The 24,541-nt window shown below is 39.9% G+C and overlaps 1 protein-coding gene across 2 annotated transcripts in view; it reads left to right on the top strand.

The window, feature by feature from the left end:
* Positions 1–24,541, top strand: part of LOC119651312 — a 306,769-nt gene that overhangs the window by 234,236 nt on the left and 47,992 nt on the right. For both annotated transcript variants that reach the window (XM_038054841.1, XM_038054842.1), the window contains exons 2-4: positions 3,037–3,302; positions 8,669–9,057; positions 14,923–15,147. In XM_038054841.1, coding sequence (XP_037910769.1) covers positions 3,037–3,302; positions 8,669–9,057; positions 14,923–15,147 — 880 coding nt within the window. The remainder of the gene's footprint in view (positions 1–3,036; positions 3,303–8,668; positions 9,058–14,922; positions 15,148–24,541) is intronic.

Raw genomic sequence — 24,541 nt, 5'->3', positions numbered from 1 at the left:
CTATGCTATCATAGGCGGCTTTAAAGTCGATGAACAGATGGTGCAACTGTTGTCCATATTCCAACAGTTTTTCCATCGCCTGCCGCAGAGAGAAAATCTGATCTGTTGCTGATTTGCCTGGAGTGAAGCCTCTTTGGTATGGGCCAATGATGTTCTGGGCGTATGGGGCTATCCGGCCTAGCAAGATAGTGGAGAATATCTTATAGATGGTACTCAGCAACGTGATACCTCTATAATTGCTGCACTGTGTGATATCTCCCTTTTTATGTATGAGACAGATTATGCCTCGCTGCCAATCGTCAGGCATTGATTCGCTGTCCCATACCTTGAGCACAAGTTGATGAACCACTTGGTGTAACTGGTCGCCTCCATATTTAACCAATTCGGCTGTAATTCCATCGGCTCCTGGCGACTTATGATTTTTTAGCCGATGAATTGCACGGACTGTTTCTCCTAAACTTGGTGGTGGCAGTATTTGTCCGTCGTCTTCAGTTGGCGGGACCTCCAACTCGCCGATGTTCTGGTTGTTCAGTAGCTCATCAAAGTACTCAACCCATCGCTCTAATATGCCCGTTCTGTCGGAAATCAGATTTCCCTCTTTGTCTCGGCAGGATGAGCATCGAGGTGTATAAGGCTTCATCCTGCTGACTTGTTGGTAAAACTTCCGCGCCTGGTGCGGTTGCTCCCTGTACTTTTCTAGTTCACAGACTTGTTGGTTCTCCCAGGCCTCCTTTTTCCGTCTGTGAAGTCGCTTCTCCGCTCGACGGAGTTCGTGATAAGTCTCTGCGCGTGCCCGCGTTCTTTGAGAATGCAACATTACTCGGTATGCGGCATTCTTACGTTCCGTTGCTAGCTTACATTCATCGTCAAACCAGCCGTTCCGACTCCTTTTGCGGCTGGGGCCAAGTATATTTGTGGCCGTATCCATGATAACGTTCTTCAGGTGGTTGTAAAGATCATTAGTTGATGCTTCATCTCCAGGTCCTCTATTTACTGCGGTTATTGCGGCATGGTCAGGTTTAGGGGAAGCAGTCCCTTTCTTCGTTGCTCTCCCCTTCTTTTCGCTCCATGAGAAGTTTTAGGTTGTTTCTGTGTTTTTAAAAGCCTCTTCCGGCGTAAGGCTACCTTTGATTTGGCGCATGTATCATTTGGATTTTGCACCACCAAAACCTGTCACTTTTCTGATATCTAATATCCCTAAATCAGATGCGTTTTAATTATTGTCAGTTGAGAGTTTCGCCACGAGTCAATATTGAACTTGGCGCCACTGCTTGATTATCTAATTCTCCTTCATTTCGGATGGTGTATGACATGGAACTATGTTGTCACAATTATTCATTCATCATTATTGCGGAGATTTTGCTCCTCTTGATAAACCGGTTTATCTGCGGCAGTGGGTCTTGCTCTCTTGACGTTTAATATTTTTTTTGTTTTCTCGTTCGTACATTTTTGACCCCAGGTGTCAGTGAGGCTCTATGAGACGCGCTTACCCTGGATACGGTTTGCATATCATTCTAGTTTGGAAGTGGTGTTTTCTAATTCCGTAATCTAGATTCACGGGTTTCTGTTAGATTAAGACCATCTCATACAAGATGCGTTAACGGTCTTGATTTACAAGGGGCTAAGCCTCATCAAAAGCTACATTTACTTCAGTTTATCCTAAACTGGTATTGTTTAATCCATGTGAACCTTAAGAGACAAGTTTGCATGCAACAGGCAGGTGTAAAATTGTTTTCTTCGAACACAGCTATGTGAGGTGTCAAATAGAGGGTCCGTACTAATAATTTCTGAATCAGTTCTCAGTTTTGACACCAGTTGCAGAGGGAGAGGTGGGAAGGGAGTTAGAAAGAAGTCACCCCTTTACTTAATATCCCACACAATAACATTTGAAACAAACGTCTTCCTTAAAACTATGAGCCATAGCGATCTTTGCGTATAATTTCACTGTTTCACACTCAACAAATTTTGTAATAACAATTTTTATAATTTCCGAGTGAACACATGTAGTCTGCAGAGGAATTAAAAAATAGTCAGAACTTTAAAAAGTCTATAAAACTTTTATTTACCTTTTCTTATTGAGTCATCACTTTAATAGGAAGGGATAATTCGTTTATGGCTATGAGGTTGAAATAAAAGATGCAGGTTTTGTCACAGGGTGTACTAGTTCAGAAACGGATCTTTATGCAAACAAAGAATGTCTATGCCGATGAATGTTAATGTCCTCCCGAAATCCTGATTTCTATTTTGCTCGATTAAACAATTATGTCTTCTAATGGAAGAAATTGACTAGCGTTTGGCTGAGTTCTATCATCTTTCCGGGCCAGTGGCCATTTGCCCTTCACCTTAAATTTAAGCAGGAATCTGAGAACTCCTTGGTGATTTATCCCCTCGACATGTTCCGCCCGCTGGAGTTTTAGGATTTTGATATTAGCGACGGATTCTGGTTGGCCCCTCCCTCACTCCATCTAAAATTCTTCTGAAGATTTGGGGCTAGGAGCCAAATCGGAATCGGCCAAATTAAAGTTTTTTCATATTGTTAACCTTATTTTATACTAATTAATTACATTCAATTTATTATTACGAGAGGTTATGTCACTATTGGCCGATTTTTCGAAACCTACTTCCTATGTTCCTGCATGGTCCACAAATTATCTACAAACCTCTGGAGAGCGTAGTGGTTAAATACACTCAATCAGCGGTACAATTCTTTTGAGAATTTTTCGCCCGAATACGGCTAACGATTCGCAGGAATACATGAGGATTGGCAAAATCATTGCCTTGTGGTGCAGAAACTTCAATTCTATGGTGAGACGTTCCGCCCGGAATTATTTTTTATCATTCCGCAATATTCTCACAACGAGTTTCGTGGACAATATTTTTCGGTGATGCTCAGTTGGCATTTTCAAGTTTTCATAGAGTCTATGTATAAGGAATGAACAAAACTTAACTGCAATGCACTATGTACTAAGACAATGATTCTATTTATTTATAGTAAATGATGTTTTTAACATAATTTCTTTATTTTTTTATTTTCAGCTGAAAGTGACTTAGAAACATTCGTCCATATAAAAAATCATTTTAAATCTATACGTCCAGTTGATAAAGAACTATTTACACCGGAAACACGTTCCTCAAATCTTCGTCAATTGTACGAAGCGGCAGCTAAGACACCAATTTCCAGTATGCGTGAATTGGCTGAAATTACTGGCGAACAGGATACGGAATTGATTTGTACTCCTGTTCTTGGACAGAAATTCCGAAAGATGCGAAGTCGAATTGATGTTGAAATTGAAACAAGATTGGTAAGTTCTCTTTTATTGGATCAGTTAAAATATTATATTTTATCAGAAATGTGAAAAACAAATTTTGGGAATTGCGCCCACATTCGGGAGAATATCATAAAATCATTAATGCATTTTAATTTTTCGAAATACTTCTACCTTGAAAATACTCCTACTTTTCGCAATTTCAATATTAGTCAAAAATTACTGAACTTCATTCAATTGCCTGCAACTATTACCTCTAATTTTTTGAAGGGGGACCTAATTTAATTTGAATTCCAAATTAAAAATTACCTCACGCAAATTTGGTGGTTGAAAGTGTGAAGGGTCTCTAGTCTCTCAATTTCATTGCCCCGTGGTTTAAATCCCAGTCATGATGGATGTTCGCCCTTGTCTTCGTCCCATGTGGGCTTACCACATGCATAGAACTCAGTAGAAAAACTTCGAGGGAAATAACGGAGAGTCCTGTCCGATACTCCACAAAGAAATGAATTGACGACGTACGAGTTCCTAATGAAAGTACCCTACTTAAGAGAACGATATAATAATTGAGATGCTCAGCTTCACTATTATGAAAAAACAATAACACAAAATCCAAAAATTTTCGCTTTAATTCAGTTAGAGGCATCATTGGCCCCTCTTTTGGAGATTTTCGAGGCCATACTATTGATTATTTGAAACTGTCCTGAGTATTTGGGAATATTATATATGAGGGTTTCCAGCTCCTAGCTTTGCTGGCTATAATCAGCACGTGTGATTGCAGCAAAATGAAAACACTTGCCACACATCTAACGAGTAACTGCAAGTAGTTAAGGAAAAGGTTCCCGAAAAAGCAGATTCCTAAAAGGGGTACATCTCGTGGCTACCTAGGAGTACCGATTTGCCAAAAGCAGATTTCCTTTTATGGAAATATAAGTCTAGGCAGTTTTAAGCTAACGACGCTGCTTCTATTAAAAGCAAGAATTACAGGAAATATATCTGTTATTTCACGGGCTCTTTGTCGAAGTGTCTTCGAACATTTTCGACTCTGTTTAGAAAAATGCCAAAGACGAAACGATGATTATCTAGATTATATCTATATAAGGTAAATTCACGCCTATTTATTAGGTTCTATATGATTGATTTCATTATGGTATGGTATGGTCACGTAATTCGCACCAACTCACTTGCTAAGATTAGTCTGACCATCGAAGGCGATGGTAAGCGACTAAAAGGCATGGTGGCTTAATGTGCTAGATGAAAATTTGAAAGCTTCGCAACTGTATCCAGATCAGGCCTTTGATAGAACAAAATCAATGACATTGTCATCGGTCCCTAACGTCGCAGTGTTCGCTTCTACTAAACTTTCTAGAAGCCATGATGATTGCATTCAGGTCCATAAAGAAATCCAGGCCCAGGATAAAAATTACGCGCGCCCCTCTTGTTTTCCTTTATCTTTAACAATTTCGTTGTACTTATGTCTCGATATTTGGACCTCCTAAAAGATTATTGAGCCTAACAAGAATCACCTCCTTCTCCCGTCCTCTCTTTTGGCTTGATTAACTTCAGGACTGGCAGGATCGATCTAAATGAAGGCAGTTTGTACGTCTCGGGTCGTTCTTCCCATGATGTCGACATCGTCAGCATAGGTCAGTAGTTGGGTGGATTTAAAGAGGATCGTACCCCTCGCATTTACCTCAGCATCACGGATCACTTTCTCCAGGGCCAGGTTAAAGAGGACGCATGATAGGACGTCCCTTGTGGTAAACCGTTGTTGATGTCGAATGGTCTTGAGAGTAATCCTACTGCTTTTATCTAACCTCGCACGTTGGTCAGGGTCAGCCTAGTTAGTCTTATCAATTTTGTCGATGATCTGTTGCTGATTTGCCTGGAGTGAAACCTCTTTGGTATGGTCCAATAATATTGTGGGCGTACGGGGCTGTCCTAGCAAGATAGCGGAGAATATCTTATAGATGGTACTCAGCAACGTGATACCTCTATAATTGCTGAATTGCGTGATATCTCCTGCCAGTCGTCAGGCATTAATTGGCTGTCCCACACCTTGAGTACAAGTTGATGAATCACTTGGTGTAATTGGTCGCCTCCATATTTAACGAATTCGGCTGTAATTCCATCGGCTCCTGGCGACTTATGATTTTTAAGTCAATAAATTGCACGGATTGTTTCTTCTTTACTTGGTCGTGGCAGTATTTGTCCATCGTCTTCAGTTGGCGGGATCTCCAACTCGCCGAAGTTCTAGTTGTTCAGCAGTTCATCAAAGTACTCAACCCATCGCTCCAATATGCCCATTCTGTTGAAAATCAAATTTTCCTCTTTGTCTCGGCAGGATGAGTATCGAGGTGTATAAGGCTTCATCCTGCTGACTTGTTGGTAAAACTTGCGCGCCTGGTGGGCTGCTCCAGGGTCTCTGTTGACTGTGGTTATTGCGGCATCCATTTCCCTCTTATAGGTGTTGCGGAGGGCTGTGTTGTGGATGGCTTCAGTGTTAACTCTCACCTGATTGTCAGAGGGGATTCTAGGTGTTGTTGTTATTCGAGCTCGGAACACTATGCCAATGAGTTAATGGTCCGGGCCTATATTAGCTCCCATATATGTTCTGATACGCATCAAAGCTGGGAGGTGTCGGCGTTCAATCAGCACGTAGTCAATTTGGTTGAAAGTGGTCCCGTCTGGAGAGGACCACGTTGGTTTGTGGACCGCTTTCCACACAAACCAGGTACTTCCATCAACCATGTCGTGTGACACTGCAATTGAATAATCCTCAATCCGTTATCATTTGTATTTTGATGTAAGCTATGGGACGTACAACGTATCGCCTGAATACGGGCTCCTTCCCTTCTTGGCTGTTAAAATCCCCAAGTATGATTTTGATATCATATCTGGGACAGGCTTCGAGGGTTCGTTCTACTGCCTCGTAGAAGGTATCCTTTTCTGGCTCTGCAGTCTCCTCTGTAGGGGCGTGAACATTAATGAGGCTTATATTTCTAAACTTGCCTCGCAAGCGCAGAGTGCATAGCCGTTCGCTTATGTTTTCAAAGCCGATAACAGTAGGTTTGATTTTTGGGCTGACTAAAAAACCTACTCTGAGCACATGGTTTACTGGATGGCCGCTTTAACAACTCTTCTCCAGGAAACTGGTCCCTGTCCTACGCGTCTCCTGCAACGCTGTTACATCTGCCCACAATCAGAAATTAATACACCGTTAGTTCTGACTGAATTCAGGAATTGTTGATAATGGAAATTGAAACACTAAGCAGCAAAAATATGAAATGCTATTTGCAGATTGAAATATTAATAGTTGGTTGAGCCACTTTTTGCCGCTGCGAGAGCTTCAATTCTGCTCGGCTGCAATTGAGGATGATGGTTCCACACATGGTTTATTTTTTCTAGGAGCTGAAATATGGTTGTGATCACCTCTTTAGTCATTTCCCTCTTCAGTTGGGTTTATATTGGAGCTATTACTCGGCCAATCCAATAGTGAGGTATTCTGCACTCGCAAATATGAAAATGAATTCGGAAATCATTTTCTAAACTGGGGAATCAACCGAGTTTCTCATACTCATCTCGCCTTAAACAAAAATAATTATATGTAAGGTTAAATGTATATAATATCCCATGCAATTATCAATAATTTACAGTGCGTGTAATAAATTGGCCAGGGACTGTATATTTTAAATTGTTCTTAAGAATGGTACAAGCTCTTGGCTTTTCGCAAGAAGAATCTCAAATTACTTGCATATTTCCTCCTTGCAGCCCATGCATTTGCCCCGATATGCTCGGGGTTCTTGAGCCTTGCAATTGCTTCAGATACAGTTTCTACATGGTGGACTTTTATCTGGGCTATCTTAGTGCTGACCCTTGCCTCCATTATTGTAGGAGACTAATAATACCGTGCATTAATTTCCTGATCGAGTGAAAGTCGTAAATGTATAATGCATTATTCTAGCCGGTACCCTGCCTATTATTTGTTTTCGTTCCCATCACGAATTATTTCAGTGGGTATAATATGTTCATTAGTACTTCCTCATAAATTTCCTTGAATTTCGGTAATTATTTATTGGAAATTCGCGGCTCTAGTATAACTTTCAGAAGTGGCAAAACCTCTCGAAGCTAGCAAGTAATACACTCAAGCTTTTTGGATAATTATTAGACACGAATTGCTTAATATTTCGCGAATGAATTGCACAGTATCAATCGTCAAGACGGGTTTATCGAATCATTCATTTTGATATGTAGGTCCATTATATGATTCTTCGTATTCTCCATTATTATCTTGAAAACACTTTGAAAGGAAAAAGTTTGACGGTCCAATGTAAAAAGTGGTAAATGAAAATACTGAAGAGTCAAGTTATAACGTTGAGTCGTTAATATTATACTACATTGGCGTTTCCCATTGTGCCCAATAGAGTAATTATCTCAATTGTGCCGGACACGCAATTAAATCGAGTTGTCATGAGGAGACATGAATTTTGGCTAAACAGTCGAAACGAGAAGAGACACTTCTACTGATATTTAGCCAACCCATTAAGAAATCATTACTCGTTTTATTTCGCGGATTATGTCCTTTCAACATTACTTCCTGCCAAGTCAACATGGATCAATTTGCAATTTTTGATCCAAGCTAGATTGGATGGGAAACTCACTGACCAGTGAAGCCAACAAGCATTACTTCAGCAAATGCATGGTTTAAGGCGGAAATAATTTCTGCATTATCAAATTTTTTCCACAATAAGAATAAAAAATTGAATGAACAACAGCCCGAGGAACGCACCTTGTAGACCTTCTGTGTGAAACTTGTGAAGCAGCAATTTTTGTGGCATGAATATTGAAAAACTGACTTTGAAATAATGTACGTGGAGCCGGAATGTGTAAAATGTTGAATTGTGCAGCATATGTGTGAGAGCTAACTTTTGTTGCTGATGTCCAACTTGAAATGTCCAGGAAATGTACGAAATAAAAAATCGCTGCTTGTTCAGGAGAACATAATGGGGCCTTTGTTGCTGAGTTTTTGCAGCACTTGTATTCAAATTGTATGGAAGAATTGCAAGAATTATTAGGTTCAATGAAATAACCTTGTCATGGCCAAATTTTGGCTGGTGGGCTTGCTTGCTTTCGAGATTGGTACCATTGTGTTTCGTTTTGATGGAAATTCATGGTATGAATGAATAATGTTTGTGAAAAGCTGAGATGCTATTTTTAGTAATAGATGTGGAGTGGGTGCCGGTACCATTCACTTGAAATGAAATAAATCACATTTCTAATTAACTATATATGTTGCATGTTGTCTAAGTAATATCCAAGATGTAAATGACTATTTGTTTTGTTGAATCACATTCCCACACAACACATCTTTCTAATCTTTTCTCATATTTACAACTTTGTTACAGCCCGCGGCCGTTGAGGAGCTTCGGAAATGGACGTCAACAGAAGCACTGGGTGACATAACAGTCACGCCCGACTGTATATCCCGAGTCGGTCACAGTACCTCCATGATGAATAATTCAACATTTAGCAGTTCGAACATCAATGGACACGGCAATGTATCATCGGTGTCGCCGTCACGGAGCATACAATCCCAGCAACAACAATCACAACCAATTTCCACATTCATCCATTCGATTGACGTTCCGGACGATAACTCCACTGTGATAGGAGCAGCTCAGCTTAGCAGTAGCAGCACCAGCAACAACAACCGTATCGCTAACGAGGACGACGATCTTCCACTCGATCATCGGTTGCCATCCCCTGAGGAGCAATGCCAGATAATTGCAATGAAGTAAGATCTAATGTCTTTGGTTAAGGGGACTATTCAATAAAATATAGGAAATTGGAATCTAAATTGGAACTGTCCTATTGGATCAAAATTATTTATTACCCGCGGAATTTATTTGCATATCATATAATATCGACAAACTAAATATCTCTACCAAATAGTCGCACTAAAGTTCGAAAAAGTAAAAGTAATAAACTATCCTGATAATCACACTGCATCAATTAAAGAATTCTAATTCACCTTCTACGTATGGGAAAGAATCCAACTCGTGCGCATACTCTCCTTCTACCGTTCAATCTGGAATCTACGATATAGAAAATTTGATGCATCTAATTATTTCAACTTGATAAAAATATCCTATCAGCTTTTCCATAGTTCTGTCCCTCTACTGTTCCTAGGATACAATGTTTTTTTAGCGTTTCGATGAATGGTGCTTCAATTGCTTTCGCTGAACCCATAGGATCTTTTTCTTATTAAAGCAACTGAAGTGAATCGAAGATTTAGAAGACTTCAGAGCACCTAAATGAAGCTAGTGCTTTAAGTTCCAATACAAGTATCAAACATTCGTGGTTAAAAACTGTCAAGTCTGTTAATTGTATCGCTAAAGAATAAACCGCCACCATTCGCTTACTTTAATATCCAGTTACTATATATGGGAGTGTCATACCACTTGTCTTTCACGTAACTGCATGGAATACCTTGTTTTTATCCTTGTTGCTTTAAGAGGTTGTTAATATTATCATTATTTTGTTGAAGAAAAGTCGCAGTCGCGGTTATAGTGTACCTATTAATCATGGTATCTCAAGCAAGCCTATAACCGCCAGGAACTTTAGTATGTTCCCTACTTCCAGTTCCTTCAACTTTGCATCTGGTATTAAGTGTTCTCCCTGATGTCTCGACCTACTTTGCACAAGTGCCGGACACTGTCCCAAGACTTGTATAGAGGTTTCATTATACGCCGCACAAAACCTGTAGGCAGTGTCCATAGATATCTCTAGCTTGCCTAGGTGGTAGTTTAGCCGAAAGTGACCAGTGAGAATTCCCGCTATGGTTCGAAGGTTCTTGTTGGTTCGGTTTGAGCAATCCTTTGTGGGGTGCTCGTGTCCCACAATAAGCAACCTGGAATGCTCCATCCCTGGTAGGCCCGCCCAGTATAGTTCCCTCAACCGTACCTCTTGATTTCTTAATGTCATAGCCATGAAATCGTTTTCGATTCCACAGAAGGGTTCCGGCCCGTGTAAAGGCGTCCCTGCTCCATTCTTGGCTAATTCATCCACTGCCTCATTGTCTCCCAACCCAGCATGGCCCAGAGTATCCAAACTTTGTTGGGCGAGCCGAGTGTATATTCAGTCTCTCAAGGCATTCCCACAGCAGTTTTGAGTTCACCTGGTTGGACCTAAGTCCCTTGATCGTGAATCGTGTGAATAGCAATGTTCTGCCCCCTGTAGTTCCTTTGGAGATTAAAGGAGGCACATCTGTCTATGGCGTATATTTCCGGCTGGGATATGCTAGTGTATCTGCCCATTGACTCGAAGTACATTTTCCTTGGACAAATGACGTTCCCTCTGCTGTGAGGGATCAGTCAGTGTACCAAGTAATCAGTTGCTGGTTTGAGCCGTATGTCACAGCTACGCTCTCCCAGTTTGCCTTGGTACTCCAACGTGTTTCAAACTTCTTATCAAAGTGAAACCTCGTTGTCATATTATCCCTTGGTATCAATCTTCCCCCCCCCCCCCCCCCCCCCCCCCCGCCTCAATAATACTCCCGGCTATCCTGAATATTGCCCTCCTTGCCTGCTTCTGGATGTGCAGATGGAGAGGGGTTAATCCCAGAAGGACCTCTAGGGATGCCGTTGGGCATGTTCTCATTGCCCCACTGATGCACACGCAAGCCAGTCTTTGGAGATTGTGTAATTTCCTGGCTTGTATGCTGGGTTCGGTTCTTTCTGCCCAGATTACTGCTCCATATGTAATGATTGGCCTTACTATTGCAGTATATATTCAAAGTAGTATCTTCGGGCTGCAACCCCATTTTTTTCCTCTCGTGGCTTTCCGTGTTTTCCAGAGTAATTTTTGTCTAGTCTAATTCCCAAATATTTGACCTCCGTTTCTCGTTTCACCTCTATATCATGTAGCCGTTCGTACTAAGTATACAGAAAAATTCAAAAAGGAAATTTAAGTTGTAAACAGTGTCAAAGCGAGGAGGCAGCGAAAATCCATCGCACCACCTTTCCACAATAGAGTTTTTTACTTATGCTTGAAGCGTTAGAGCTAGTTAACCATGCCGAACTGATTATTCTATTACCTCTTTCAAATCAAGTTGATCTACCCACTGATTTTCTTATAATCGGCACTCCTCCGATTCGTTATTATAATAGAAATAATGCTGTTATCACCTTTCCTATTGCTATTCTGGTTATACGGCTTCCTGGATGGGTAACAACTTTCCCGTCTATATCTAGCTGTTATCTTACTGTATCAATTACCATTCTTCTTCAGATAGCTCTGATGAAGCGCAACCTGTGTCGGTGGTCAGAAAATATATAGTTATTAACGACTTTTAAATACATATGACGTATGATGTAGCTGATGGTCTGGTAGTTCAGCAGTAGTACTTCACCCTTTTCAGATAGTGATCTCAATCGTAGTTGACATCCCGATAAGATCTAACATCTAGTAGACTGATAGTACCCCTTTCATCAATTAGAAGATGGTCTACTTGATTAAATGTTATTTAGTGATGCCCATGTTAGTTTATATATGCCGCACAAATATAGAATTGATAACCATGATTTTGTTACCCTCAAACAACCATTAACTGCTGTTGCCGGTACAAGATCTGTGTCCAGCAGTATTTCCTCTGTGAGTACCCTCTTGTATGACAGGCCTTTTGTCGTATTTTCTCGCTTGTAGGGTGCTATTCATGAGTTAAAGTTTTCATTCAAACCCCGAGTCTCACCAATCAGCTTGAAGTGATCTACAATTTGGCTGTATCCTCCGATTTTCTGATTCCGCAACGGTTTTTTGCACGTTAGAAATATTGAAGTGAATTCAAATAATCCAGGTCGTGGTCTTTAATTGGCTTTCTGGTTCGATTGGGAACTAATAATACGCTTTATTGAAATGAGGAATGTTTATTTGAAATAGTGATGCTGCCTAATCGATCTAGTCGGTGTGCGATCGTCAGTCTGTAGGTTTTGGTACACCATTTTAAAATTCTGCTTACTAGCGTTCCTCAAGATAATCGGCTTGTTCCCTCGTCGACTGGTACTCTGTTAGTAACGCTATGATATTGGGCAGCATGTATCAAAGCTTTTTGTTTAATTGTGACATGTCATGTCCTGATATATCAACAGGATTTGACCCTGTAGATCGCGAACGCCATTTGTGCAGGTTGGCAATTCATGTGAAGTGACAATAGAGCCGCAACTAAATTTGTAATCTGATGGATAAGCCTTTTTTACATAAATCAGTAGTAAAACCGTGGTAGTCGACCAGATCGGTGTTGAGAATTGATTGAGTAACAGATCAATCAAAAGCTCAAGTCAGGATAATTGGCGGTATAAAACTTCAATTCGGTATCATCAAATGAACTGAATGTGAGTATACGTTAAATCGCTGTTGTATTGCATACGTTCTCTGTTCTGTGAGAGTTATGTATAAATTTTCTCGTTACTGTGATAAAGTGCAAGGAAAGCCAGCTTCCAGTGATAGAAAGACCTGCATCATATTATGAATACGATCCTTGATGCATTCATTCAACGTCGTTTTCAAAGACCTTTACCTTCCAACACTGATCAGCTTGCGAAACTTCGGGAATTCGCTGAAAATTCCTACGGCCGCAACTTATGTACGCAATTTCGAAGGGACATCGGTTTACATCGACAGCAAAACGGTATACTTTCGCTACAAATGAACCGTTTCCGCCGTATGGATATGAATATTTAAGAATTAATTCCTTTTATTTTTCGCTATTGTTGCTCAAAATATCATATATTACAGTATCTCAGATCACTGATTTATTTCTGGTTTTTATTACAAAAGGTAGGTAGTTCGGTCAAAGTGACGCAACTTGTACTGTGATACCACACGTTTTGATACCGCAGCTCCCACGAGTTGTGGTCGCCCTAGTCGCTAAGAAGAAGTGCGTATTATAGGGCGTGCCAAGTCGTCTATTGATAAGTGCTTCGTGCAAATTGCTGCATTCACTTATTTGGCTTATAAGCTTCCGTGTCCGACTATTTTCATAGGAGAGCTGAATTTTCTCCAATATAGCATTAGCAGAGAACGTATCTCTTGTGCAATCAGCAAGTGGCAATTAGTACTATTTTAGAAGACTGTTCGATTCGGATGCATTATGTATATAAGAAAAAATCCGGCTACAGCTCCGCAGATCGTTTTTGGCCATATATCATAACGCTATAGTAGATGGCTGGTCTGGTTGACAATCATGCAGCAAAGCCTACCTCTAGCGTGGTTCATTAAAAATAATCGTTGGCGTAGCAATCCAATCGGATCAAAGCCTTGAAGTGTGTTAGAGCACTTTATTCAAGACCGTAACGATACACTACAGGATTACAGTACCCTATAGGAGGCAATGTGGTCAGGATTGCCCTCGATCGAGAATATTATCCTGATTTGACTCAGGTACTCATTCACAACTGAGTCGACTGGTACCCGACGTCAAATCACGATACAAATCCCAGTGCCGCCAGTGAGATTTGAACCGCAACATTCCTTACGATTGCCTCGTGCTCTAACCACTCAGCTATCCGGAAATACTAGTTCATTGTAGTTCATTGGAGAAGCCCAAATTCCTCGTGGTAACAGACCCGAAATGTTTTTATGACCGTAAGACCTTGCTGTCTAAGACCCTCATTCTCACAACCTGATAGCACTGCACAGCCTTATTGGACTCCCTGCACAGTGCAAGCCATCATATAGCAGATTCAAAAAGTGGAGATTAAACGAACTACGGCTGTGTATATTGATGGAGTCATGTTTGAATGAAGTTCCCATTTTTCCATCATGGAATTTTCGCAAGCCTAGAAATTATGCCGGCTCTATAAGCCCGCAGTTTTATGTTTTTATGTTACGTTTCAAACGATGCATTCTGCACTGATCGTTCTGAAACCGGCCTTGCATTATGAGGTTTCTATAAGCACGGATGGCGACCTGGATTGCGCACTTAATTCCGCTTCATTTCAGCAGACGGACCTCCAGCACGCAGCAATCTACTTCCACTCATCGATCTACTCTTGGCCCGATTTCATCCCACTCAGATGATTGAAAGATCGATCCTTCAAGTTAAGTAGAGCCAGCCTGCAATCTGCTTTACGCACAGTCTTATGAAAGTTACTCTGAAAAATAAACTCGTAGTGAGTCGACTTGGCAGTGATGTTATGTCGCTCCACGGCAAAATTTACATAATGCATTAGGAATTTAAGCATAGCAGTCCATACCCACCGCTGGACGTTTGCCAAATCGGTGTTTGTCCACGCTCACGAGATAAAGGCATCTCCTACGTTAATACGACCCAGGCTCATTTACTTATACTTTGGCAGGAAAAACGAAATAACTCCTGTTCAGCTGAAAGTTTACGCAACGCACAGCTCAAACAGGCATTAAATGAATTTTTCCCCAAATTACACTGCTCTAGGAAGCTTTTGGCTGCCTGCCTAGAATTTTCAGTTTTCCCTGAAACTTTCAGAAAGCGTCCGCGCAAATTGAATCTTGCGTCCTAATTGTACCCCTTAAATTCCACTCCAACATGTCATCTAAATATGGAATCTGACCCAACCTAATAGAATTTATGGATTTATGAATAAATTGGATTCTAACTAATGAAGGACATTTTTCATATCAACAGGTTTCCGGCTGAAGTTATTACGGTGGATGTAACTGGTCGTCGTTTTCAACGGATGTGTAATGCACGAAAATCGATGACAAACTATATTGCAATCGGTGATCATAATAATTTAAATGATGATGTACAAACGATTAAGCGAAGATCACGATCAAGGAAACCACGCGGGAAGCGTCGCAACACGATCGCGGGTACTGATCAACGGGAAATTGAAGAGGCTGCCAATGGGTACGTATCAATAATAAATTACTCCCCATATTTCATGAGAAATGATAACATCCCAAATGGAAATTGTTTTACAAAATTATTTCTTGAGTTTCATTTCTTACCAATATACATTTTGTTTCATTTCTCAATAAAAAACTATAATTTGTGTTGTTATTGATTCGTTATTTTTCGGACTGTTTTGAGATTCAAATCTAATAAATTGCTGTTTGTTTCACCGTTGCATAGTGTCTTGATAAGATTTTTGCATGGTTTGCGGTTTAATCAGATGTTTTTGTTTTGTTTTGCCTTTTGCATATTTGAAAATAACAATATTTTAAATGCATTTAGCTGCATACCGATTACAACCGTGTTTTGTAACATGTTTTGTGCATATATAATTGTTTTTTGAAAATGAATGAAATCTGGCCTTGAAAGGGGATTTTCAAATTTTGTGATGCTTTTTTTATAATCCTAGCACACATTTATGTGTACACTTAAAACGATTGTACCAAACATTTGTACAATGTATAAACTATGTACATATACAATCAAGGTTCAAGAAAAAGGATAAGCTTAACAAGAAATAATAAACTCATACGATAAATTCTTTTTGTACTAACACACCGAATGAAACTCCAGTATTACGATGTCGTGAGATTCGTGTTCGGGAATATCGAACCGTTTTCCTTTGAAATTTGAAGTTTTATGTTCAAATAAATGTACAGAAGGTGATACTAAAAATAGAACTAAACAATCTTTAAGCAATATTTTGTTATGAATAAAATGAGATCAGCTTAAGACAGAATGATTTAGTTTTAAGATTGCGTCAGGTTTATTGTATGTTCGTTCATTTGTTATTTTCTTGCGTAATTTTTGTTGTTTTCATGTTGAGGTTTCTATTCAATAATTTTGAAAAAGTCTTCGCTTAAACATAATACATTGCCTAAAGATACGCATGTATTTGATTTTTCTATTCGAATACCAATTTCTCCAAACAATCGTTTGCTTTTCACCAGATAGACTATTTGCTAGCTACGATAGTGAGAGAATAAGGTATAGAAGATTAAGTTGAATTACGACTATATTCTTCTCTCGAACAAAGTACCCAAGAGAATCATAAAAATCTTTAGGAACTGATATGGCACCAACGCATTAATATTGAAAAATTCGCTTCTTTAATAATGTGTACGCGAATCCAAAACTAATTCAGAACGATATAAGTATCTTGAAGTAAAGATACCGAGGGAATTTTGTAAATCGTGACAATAACTGCATGCTATAATAATTGTCACTTAAGAAATTAAAAAATAAATTGAAAGCAACAGATCAGTAAATAGTTCCAAGCTGACAAAAAACCTCCAATACCTCTGTTGCATGTGATCCAAATTTCTCTTGATAAATATGCTGCAAAACGAAATAAATAAACATAAACGTTTTGCCTAATGTTAATAACCCTTCGCTCTCAAACTTTTCTTCTTGCAATATTTTGAAAATAATTCAAACTCTTTTATGATTTATGCAAGTATATGTCAATTTTCTAAACGATGGTTAGTGGTATTTTTCACAAAAGGAAGCATATATCCAAACAATTTTTCAAAATTGAGCAACCAAACAATTTCCATTCTATTTCCAGATCATGCTGTCGTCGATTTCAATGCTTATCGTCTAGTCCATGATTTGATATTGTTTTTATCAGGAAAATGAGTTGAGTTAGTCCTAGACAATCGGAAAATTTGCCAAAAGAATATTAGGAACAAGTACCTGCTTATAATTAGGAATATTTCAAGTACAAATATTCAGTAGCACTGAGTACTTAAAATGTAGAAAAAAAGAAATATAATAAGAATATAGAGAAAACAGTGAGTATGAAGGATATAGACGAATTTATGTTTTATTGCTATTGAGAATTAAATGCGCAAACCATATATAGCAATGCGATATGTCAATAATACACACATTTAAAACATTCATTTTCACAATTAACTCTTAATTCTTTCACTTAACAATTCACTTCTACTGTCCGCTGTGCATTTTATAGGCTTCCCATTGTAGCTTTCATACTCGAAATGCTTTCAATACATTTCATTTTGGATATACCATATTCATTTAAAATTGCTTTAACCTGTCACCACTGCAAAGAACACCAAACGCTATCTATAATAAATTGCAATAAAAGTTCTCTCTCGATTATTTCATAATTTATCTGGTATTGTATCATTCTGTTGAAAACTAACGTCGACTAAGTTAAATCGTTTGTCAAAATGAGCCAGGTCCTGGATGCCGGGGTTTTCAGGTATGCATTTTCGAAAAAATCACGCCAATTATCTTGTTTACTATATAAGCAAATGCATAATACGTCGTTCAAAGTACACAAGTACAAAGTAAACACGAAAAGTAAAATGAAAATGTTCATCGGCCAATCGTATACCTCCTAAAATGACATTACATTCTGGAAATCTACCAGCAGAACACGAGTACGCCCAAGTAACTCCTGCTCCCCCACCAGAAAGACCCCTGTTTATATAAGATAAAATAACACTAGAAAATGTAAATTAAATATAAAACAACAGTTCATGGGGTAGGTAGGTATCAGTGGCCGAGGAGCCCAATTGCTGCTATGGAGTACCGTTTTGATACCACACACTCCTAAGATCGTCACTACTGAGAGCAGGGAGGCAGAGTCCAGCCGGTTCAGATCTTCAGAGCCAGCCCGTAGCATTCATAAAGGAGAGCAACTCTCCCACCCTGCAGCTAGAAATCTCTCTGAGGTCGCCAAAGAATGATTTACCCAGTGCCCGTAGCCTGACTCCAGCTAGAGCTGGGCAATCGCAGAGGAATTGTCCGCAGCTTCGTCAATGGTAACATATGCCGAACTTGGCGACATGGTCCCCTATGGACCAGTGCCTCATGCAGACCGCCGCAATCTTGATACCTTTGTACACATCTGGCACATGAGCTGTCGTGATCGGGCTATGTTATAAGCGGACCAAATCTTCCTTGACTTGGCACAGGTGGTAAGCCTTCGCCATCTGAAGTCCACGGCTGCTAAAGAGTGCGAATAGATTCCGTCCTTGACAGTCATCAGCGAGACATCAGCTGTACGAAGGACTAACAACAACTCATATTAAATACTTGAACGGAAACCTCAATCATTCTCGAAGGAAAATTTTCATCCTTTAAAGACCACTCCGGCCAGTCCACGTTCTCTGATATTACTTCTATTTTCTGTCTCCATACATGCGTCACAAACTTCCCTTGGATTCCTTTCCTCTAAAAAATCACTGAGTGATCATTGATTCATTTCAATAATTTACATGATTTCTAAACAGTAACCCCAAGAGGTCTCTTTTTCTCCTAGCTGTTGGAAAGTTGGTAACATTAGTAATCCTCGATGGTCAATGGAGAATCCACCAGAGATGGCTCAAAATGTGTGCCTCAAAAAGTGCAACAGGTTTCGTTTTCAGAACCAGAAGGTCAAAATGATATATTTCACGTGAATTTCTTGCATTCAGACGTGTATAACGTCTTGATGATATAAAGTGAACTCATATGAAGAGCGGAGTTGGAGCTTGGAGACATATCAAGGAATATTTTGAATTTGTAGATATGTACGAATGGGAAAATACGCACAACACAAAATCTTTATCATCGAAGCATCTAGCTTCCGGTATTCCCACCTGCTTCTGTTTTGAGAAATCACCTATGATTCATGCCAAACTGTCATGTGATTAAAGTATAATAGTTATCGATTCTGATGCTTGAAGTCTTAAATGTCAAATACACATTGTTTTTTTTTTAATTTTTTCATTATTTTTATTAATTTATGTATATGTATACGTCTTTCAGAAGCTCACTTCTTTCTTATTGTGGTCTTCTTCAGCTAGAGTACTGAAGAATGAAATAAGTATAATAGCTTCCGGAATACATACATATATACCTGAAAAAAAAATGTAAGAGGAAAAAAGCTAGGTGTTTTTAATTGTCATGTCATTTTCATTGAATATTCTGCTAAAACACCTTTTGTTCTTTAATTAATTAATTATTTAATAGGTGTCACCTCTCTCCTCTGACTCGTCTTGTCTCGAATTCCAAGTGACACCGAAAAGTAATATTCGCTGTCAAAAATTGTTTTTCAATATCATGACCGCTACGATTCACACTTGCGTGCGTTCCACAACAACACTCCACCCCCAGCTGAAATAAAAGGGGGGTTTTAACGAGGATCCAGACGCACAGCTCCATCAACAAACAGACGCGTCGCGCGCCTCTCGCCCTGATCGCGACTGGACGAAGGGCTTTAGTCGAGTCAAGGAGATCCGTTTGACCGCGCCGCCGACATTGCGGCTAAATGATACTGGCCTCGCTTGAGGACTTGGAAGGGGCCCTCATAAGGTGGCTGCAGCGGCCTGCGATGAGTGTGCGCCCTAATTAGGACATGCGTACAGGATTCGAGATTCCTGGGCACGTCAGCCACGGATTTCGCGTGGTTAATAGCTGCTGACGACTTTAGCTTTGCATCCTTGAGTGGACGCAACAGACCGGTAGCGTTGAGTCGCGTTTTGATGTTGAGAACAGGATCGCTGGGGTTCAGGTTCTTCCCGTATACCGGCCCCGCGGGACTTGCAGCAAATTCTTCGCGATTAGCTGTTCGGAGTCCAGGAAGAACAAGTGGCAGGACCTGCGACCAAGAAGGGTCGTCTTGGGCCATTATAGCGACTTTCAGTGTCCTGTGCCACCTTTCCCATTGGATTGCGGGTGGTACGCGGTTGTCCGGTGGCGTTTAAAGCGGAGGAGTTTGCTCAATTCTGGGATAACGGTGGACTCAAACTGCTTTCCCTGGTCGGTGATCGTAATTGCGGCACACCAAAGCGTGACATCCAATTTCGACAAAGTTTCTCTGCACAAGATTGTGCAGTAATGTCTTTCAGAGGTATTGCGTCAGGCCACCGCATGAACCTGTGGATGATTGTGAGGTAATTTCTGAAACCGTGCGAGTCTCGCAAAGGGCCAGTGATATCGAGGTGGATTGTGTGGAAACGCTCCTACCTCTTTTCTCACATGCTTTGTAGTTTTGCACTTGTGGCTTGCGATGCACTGTCTGGTCTAGGAATTAATGTCATTTTTCATGGAAGGCCAGAAATACTTTGCGGTGACTAACCAATTCATTGTCCGAATGCCTGGATGCAGCAGATCGTGAACGGCGTGAAGTGCTTCCTTTCGGAAATTGGCCGGAATAGATGGCCTTGGACCCTTGTCTGAGATCTCGCAGTATATACTGGATGTTGAGCCAAATATAGGAAACTCCCTAAATATGTATTTGGAGTTGGTCCTCAAGGTCTGGATGACTTCTACTCCTGCGATTGCCGGGAAATCGATGGTGGCGGGGATCTTCACCTCTGCAACACATGACAAAGCGTCAGCAACTACGTTATCCTTTCCAAACACGTGTTGAATGTCGGAAGTGAACTGGCTGACAAAGCTCCGATGCCGAAGTTGGCGAAAGTATAAGCGAGTGGCTTATGGTCCGTAAATAATATGAGCACCCTACTTTCAAAGGAACACCAGAAGTATTTATTTACGAGGTACGCGGCGAGTAACTCACGATCATAGGTGTTATCGTTCCGTTGAGCGGAATTAAGCTGTTGGGAGAAGACGCTCAATGGCTGCCAGGTTTGATTCACTTCGAAAAGAACAGCACATATGGCAATGTCTGAAGCATCGACGAGTACAGCTAGGGGTGCATCTTGCTGAGGGAATGCCAGAAATGTAACATCCACCAGCTGTTGCTTGGTGATCTCAAATGCCTAGACAGCCTATGGGTACCATACAATCAGACGGGAGTCTTTGGTTTTTTGCCCAGAGAAGAAGGCGTTAAGGATTGAAGAGATTGAACAAACGACGATAGAAGTTTAATATGTCCGAGAACCTTCTCAGATCCCTAACGATTTCGGAAGCTGGAAGCTCGAAATCGCTTGCGCCTTGAGTGGGTGCCGTTGAATGCCTTCAGGGGTAATCAGGTGACCGATGAATCTCACCTGCGATTGTAGAAATTGGTATTTCTCAACAGTAAGTACTGGACCGGCTCTCAAGGAAAAGGAAAAATGTACTCGATATGTTCTAAATGCTCGGACTCAGAGAAAGACGTAACCATAAAATCATCCAAATATACCAAACAGAAGTTGAGGTTTCCTAACACTCTGTGGTAACTGAAAGTGTACGTAAAGATAGTTGATTTCTGGATAGTTAGGAGGAAATCAGTGGTTTTGTCGCGAAATTATCTTCAGTAATGAAGTGCATTTCTAGTTCAATGGATACATTAACAAGCAGAATTAATGGACAATCTGAATAGTTTCAAGAGCTATCACTATATTCACCAGCTATCCAACCATAATAACAAATTGTTTGCTAATTAAAAGTGAACCCCGCAACCATAGTGAGCTTTGGTTTCAACGAGACTGCGCTATTTGTTATACAGCGCGAGACATAATAAACTTATTGAAAAATTAATTTGGTCAGCGCTTGATTTCATGGTTTCGCTCTATTATCACTATGTGACGTCAAATGGATACCAGTCGACTCAGCTGTGTATGAGTTCCTGAGTCAAATCAGGGTAATAATCTCGGGCAAGCGCAATGCTCATCACATTGCCTCCTATAGTGTACTATAGTATGTACCGTTACGGTCTTGAATAAAGTGCTCTAACTCACTTCAAGGCTCTGATCCAATATGGATTGTTGCGCTAACGATTATTATTATTATTAAATATAGTCCGAAGTTCCAAAGTTTTGACGTTTATTGGAAAGGTGGGGAGTGCGGGGGGTCAAAATTAATAATTTTTTCAACGGACCTATTCTCAGAAACTAACCAACCGAAAAATCTGAAAAAAAATCAAGAGGCTGCCACTATATGGTGCCTATTTTCCGAAATACTCTGCATACCGATATCTGTTCAAATAAAGTTAATAATATATGGGCTCGCTTTCCTATTTAGTTATATTTAGTTATATTGGATAATATTTTTATAATGCGGAGCACAGAGACACTCCTTTATTCGCCGCTTATAGACGGTCCAACGATTTTTGGTCGTGCTATCCACCTCTGAATCTGTTCACTACTCTTGTGGAAAACAGTTAAAGATTATTGATCTCCTGTGAAAATTATCATAGTCAATTGGACCATGAGGGCAAACCAGAGGATTCCTCCGCAAAAAGTATTATATTTTGGCCAACGCAGCCACAAATGCCAAACGAACTACCTAGATTCAACGCCAAGTTGAGTCATATGCAAGTTTTCTTGAGAGCTAGAAGTTTCCTTTAAAGTTATAAGTTTCAAAACAGGAAAAAAATCAACCCTGAAATCAGTATATGATTTGGTCACTTCTTTCATGTTGCAACAGCTTTCAGATATGCTTAATTTTCAATGCTATCCTATGTATCGAATATTTCCCAAACTGCTGGAAAAATGCAATTGCAAATGCAATGATTTCAAAGCCTGGAAAGGATGCCTATCAAATGAAATCGTACAGACTGGTAAGTCTTAACAAAAATTCTAAAACTATTGTCAATCCTATCAGACAGAAACGATATACCAATTCAGGTTTAAAAAGCAGCACAATGCAATAGAAGAAGTTCACTAAATTGTAGCAAAAATAAGCAACAATTTTGAAGGAAAGATCTGTTACACAACAGTATTCATAGATGTAGCGAAAATGTTTGATGAGATATACGGCTTTTACTAATGAAATCAAATGCTAGCTCTTTGTTTTTTTTCCACAAAGTATTAATATTATATTTAACGAACCGCAGATTCCAAGTGAAATTCAAAGATGTCCTCACTTAACCAAAGCAGAAGTTTCTCAGGGGAATGCTCGCAATCCTAGACTCTATCCGATCTACACCGCAGATTTCCCTGTTAACAGGCTAATAGGCTAACGAACCCTTTGCTGACTAAATCGCATTCTTAAGTCCATGTGCAGGCTCAAAACAGGGTTCTTTACGACTGGAATGGAATCTAAGTGAGTAGGAAACTGGCTTCAGATGTGGAGGATAAACTTAGATAAAGGAACCGAAACGTATAGTAATGAGTGAAAAGGAAGCTTTCTTCAAATAAAAATCAACAACATCGTTATATCCCAGTCAGATGATGTTGAATACCTCGATAGAAGCGGTACATAAAGGCAAAGAATCCGCGACTTAAATGCAGAAGCTTTCTGTGGATGCTCCACAAAAAATCATCACTCTCTTTGAACTTCATGTGGTTGATCTTCTAATCTGTGCTTATGGGTCTGTCAAATCAATCTAACACTAATTGGCTACAGCGGCTTTAGTCCTAAATTCTGAGTTGCAGCTCGAATGCTCCCTGGAATTCCCGTAACTTGCAGAAATATCTGAAACTAGAACAATATTGAAAGAAATTGAGTGTTCCACTAGTAAAGGCTTACGCAGACTGAAAAGTCACCCAAACTCAATGACTATGAAAATTGTGTCTCACACAAAATTTAAGAAGCTGAAAAGAGTTCACCACCTGGCCTTTCCTAGGCCCATAAGTTGCATAAACAACATATTAAAAACTTGGGCTTTCGCTTTAGGCAACAAAAATTTATAATTTCAGTTTTCCCTCAGAATTTAGTTTTCTAATTACATTTAAATTAATTAAAAATAAGGTATAGACCGGTGCCAAAGCTTGTTGGGATTATTCACATTTTGGGGGGGATGTAGATGGCAGTGTCTGGGGATTAGCTCAGTGGTATTGAAATTATTAATTCAAAAATTAGTAATTTAATGTTAATTCGTCATATTATATTTTATTTATTTATGAATCAATAAATGTAGCATATGTCAATTAACTGATATATTCTTCTTCTTTTTTTTCCCGTCCACTCGTCATTCATTCGCATTTGTTGTTGATGAAACATGTTAGTGTGCCAGCTAGTATTTGCACTGCACGGTGTATCCTACGATGAAAATGATTTTTTCGATAATATCGTTCTTCAAATATGATGCAACAGTTCAATTTGAATCCTGGAAACTTGTTAAAGGATTTCATTTCGAAACCTTACCGACACAATTATGCTCACCCAAGAGTATTACACTAATTTTACTCGGGTGCTCGCTCATTTAGTATCACATGTGAGGTGTGATACATGCGATTCCTGTCTATCATCGGTGTGTTTGTACAGCCAGGTTCAAGCCTTGACCTTCAGGACGATACTTAACTGACTGCCTCGATCCTCCTATCGCGTTATCTAATCCCTAAATCCGAGAAATGATCCAGGCCATCCGGGTTTCCTTAGTTGAATCCGCCCGTCCGTTCTCCATTCGAATACATTTTTCCGTATCTAAGTATGGTTTGTACGTTGTATATTGAATTTGATTGTTTCCTCCTATCAAACGGAGTAAGCAATTTTCTAGAAGCAT

Source organism: Hermetia illucens, chromosome 3, assembly GCF_905115235.1.
Source record: "Hermetia illucens chromosome 3, iHerIll2.2.curated.20191125, whole genome shotgun sequence".
In the NCBI taxonomy this organism is placed as follows: Eukaryota; Metazoa; Arthropoda; class Insecta; order Diptera; family Stratiomyidae; genus Hermetia; species Hermetia illucens.
The sequence above is the reverse complement of the archived record's forward strand: the minus strand, read 5'-3'. Positions and strand labels throughout refer to the sequence as shown.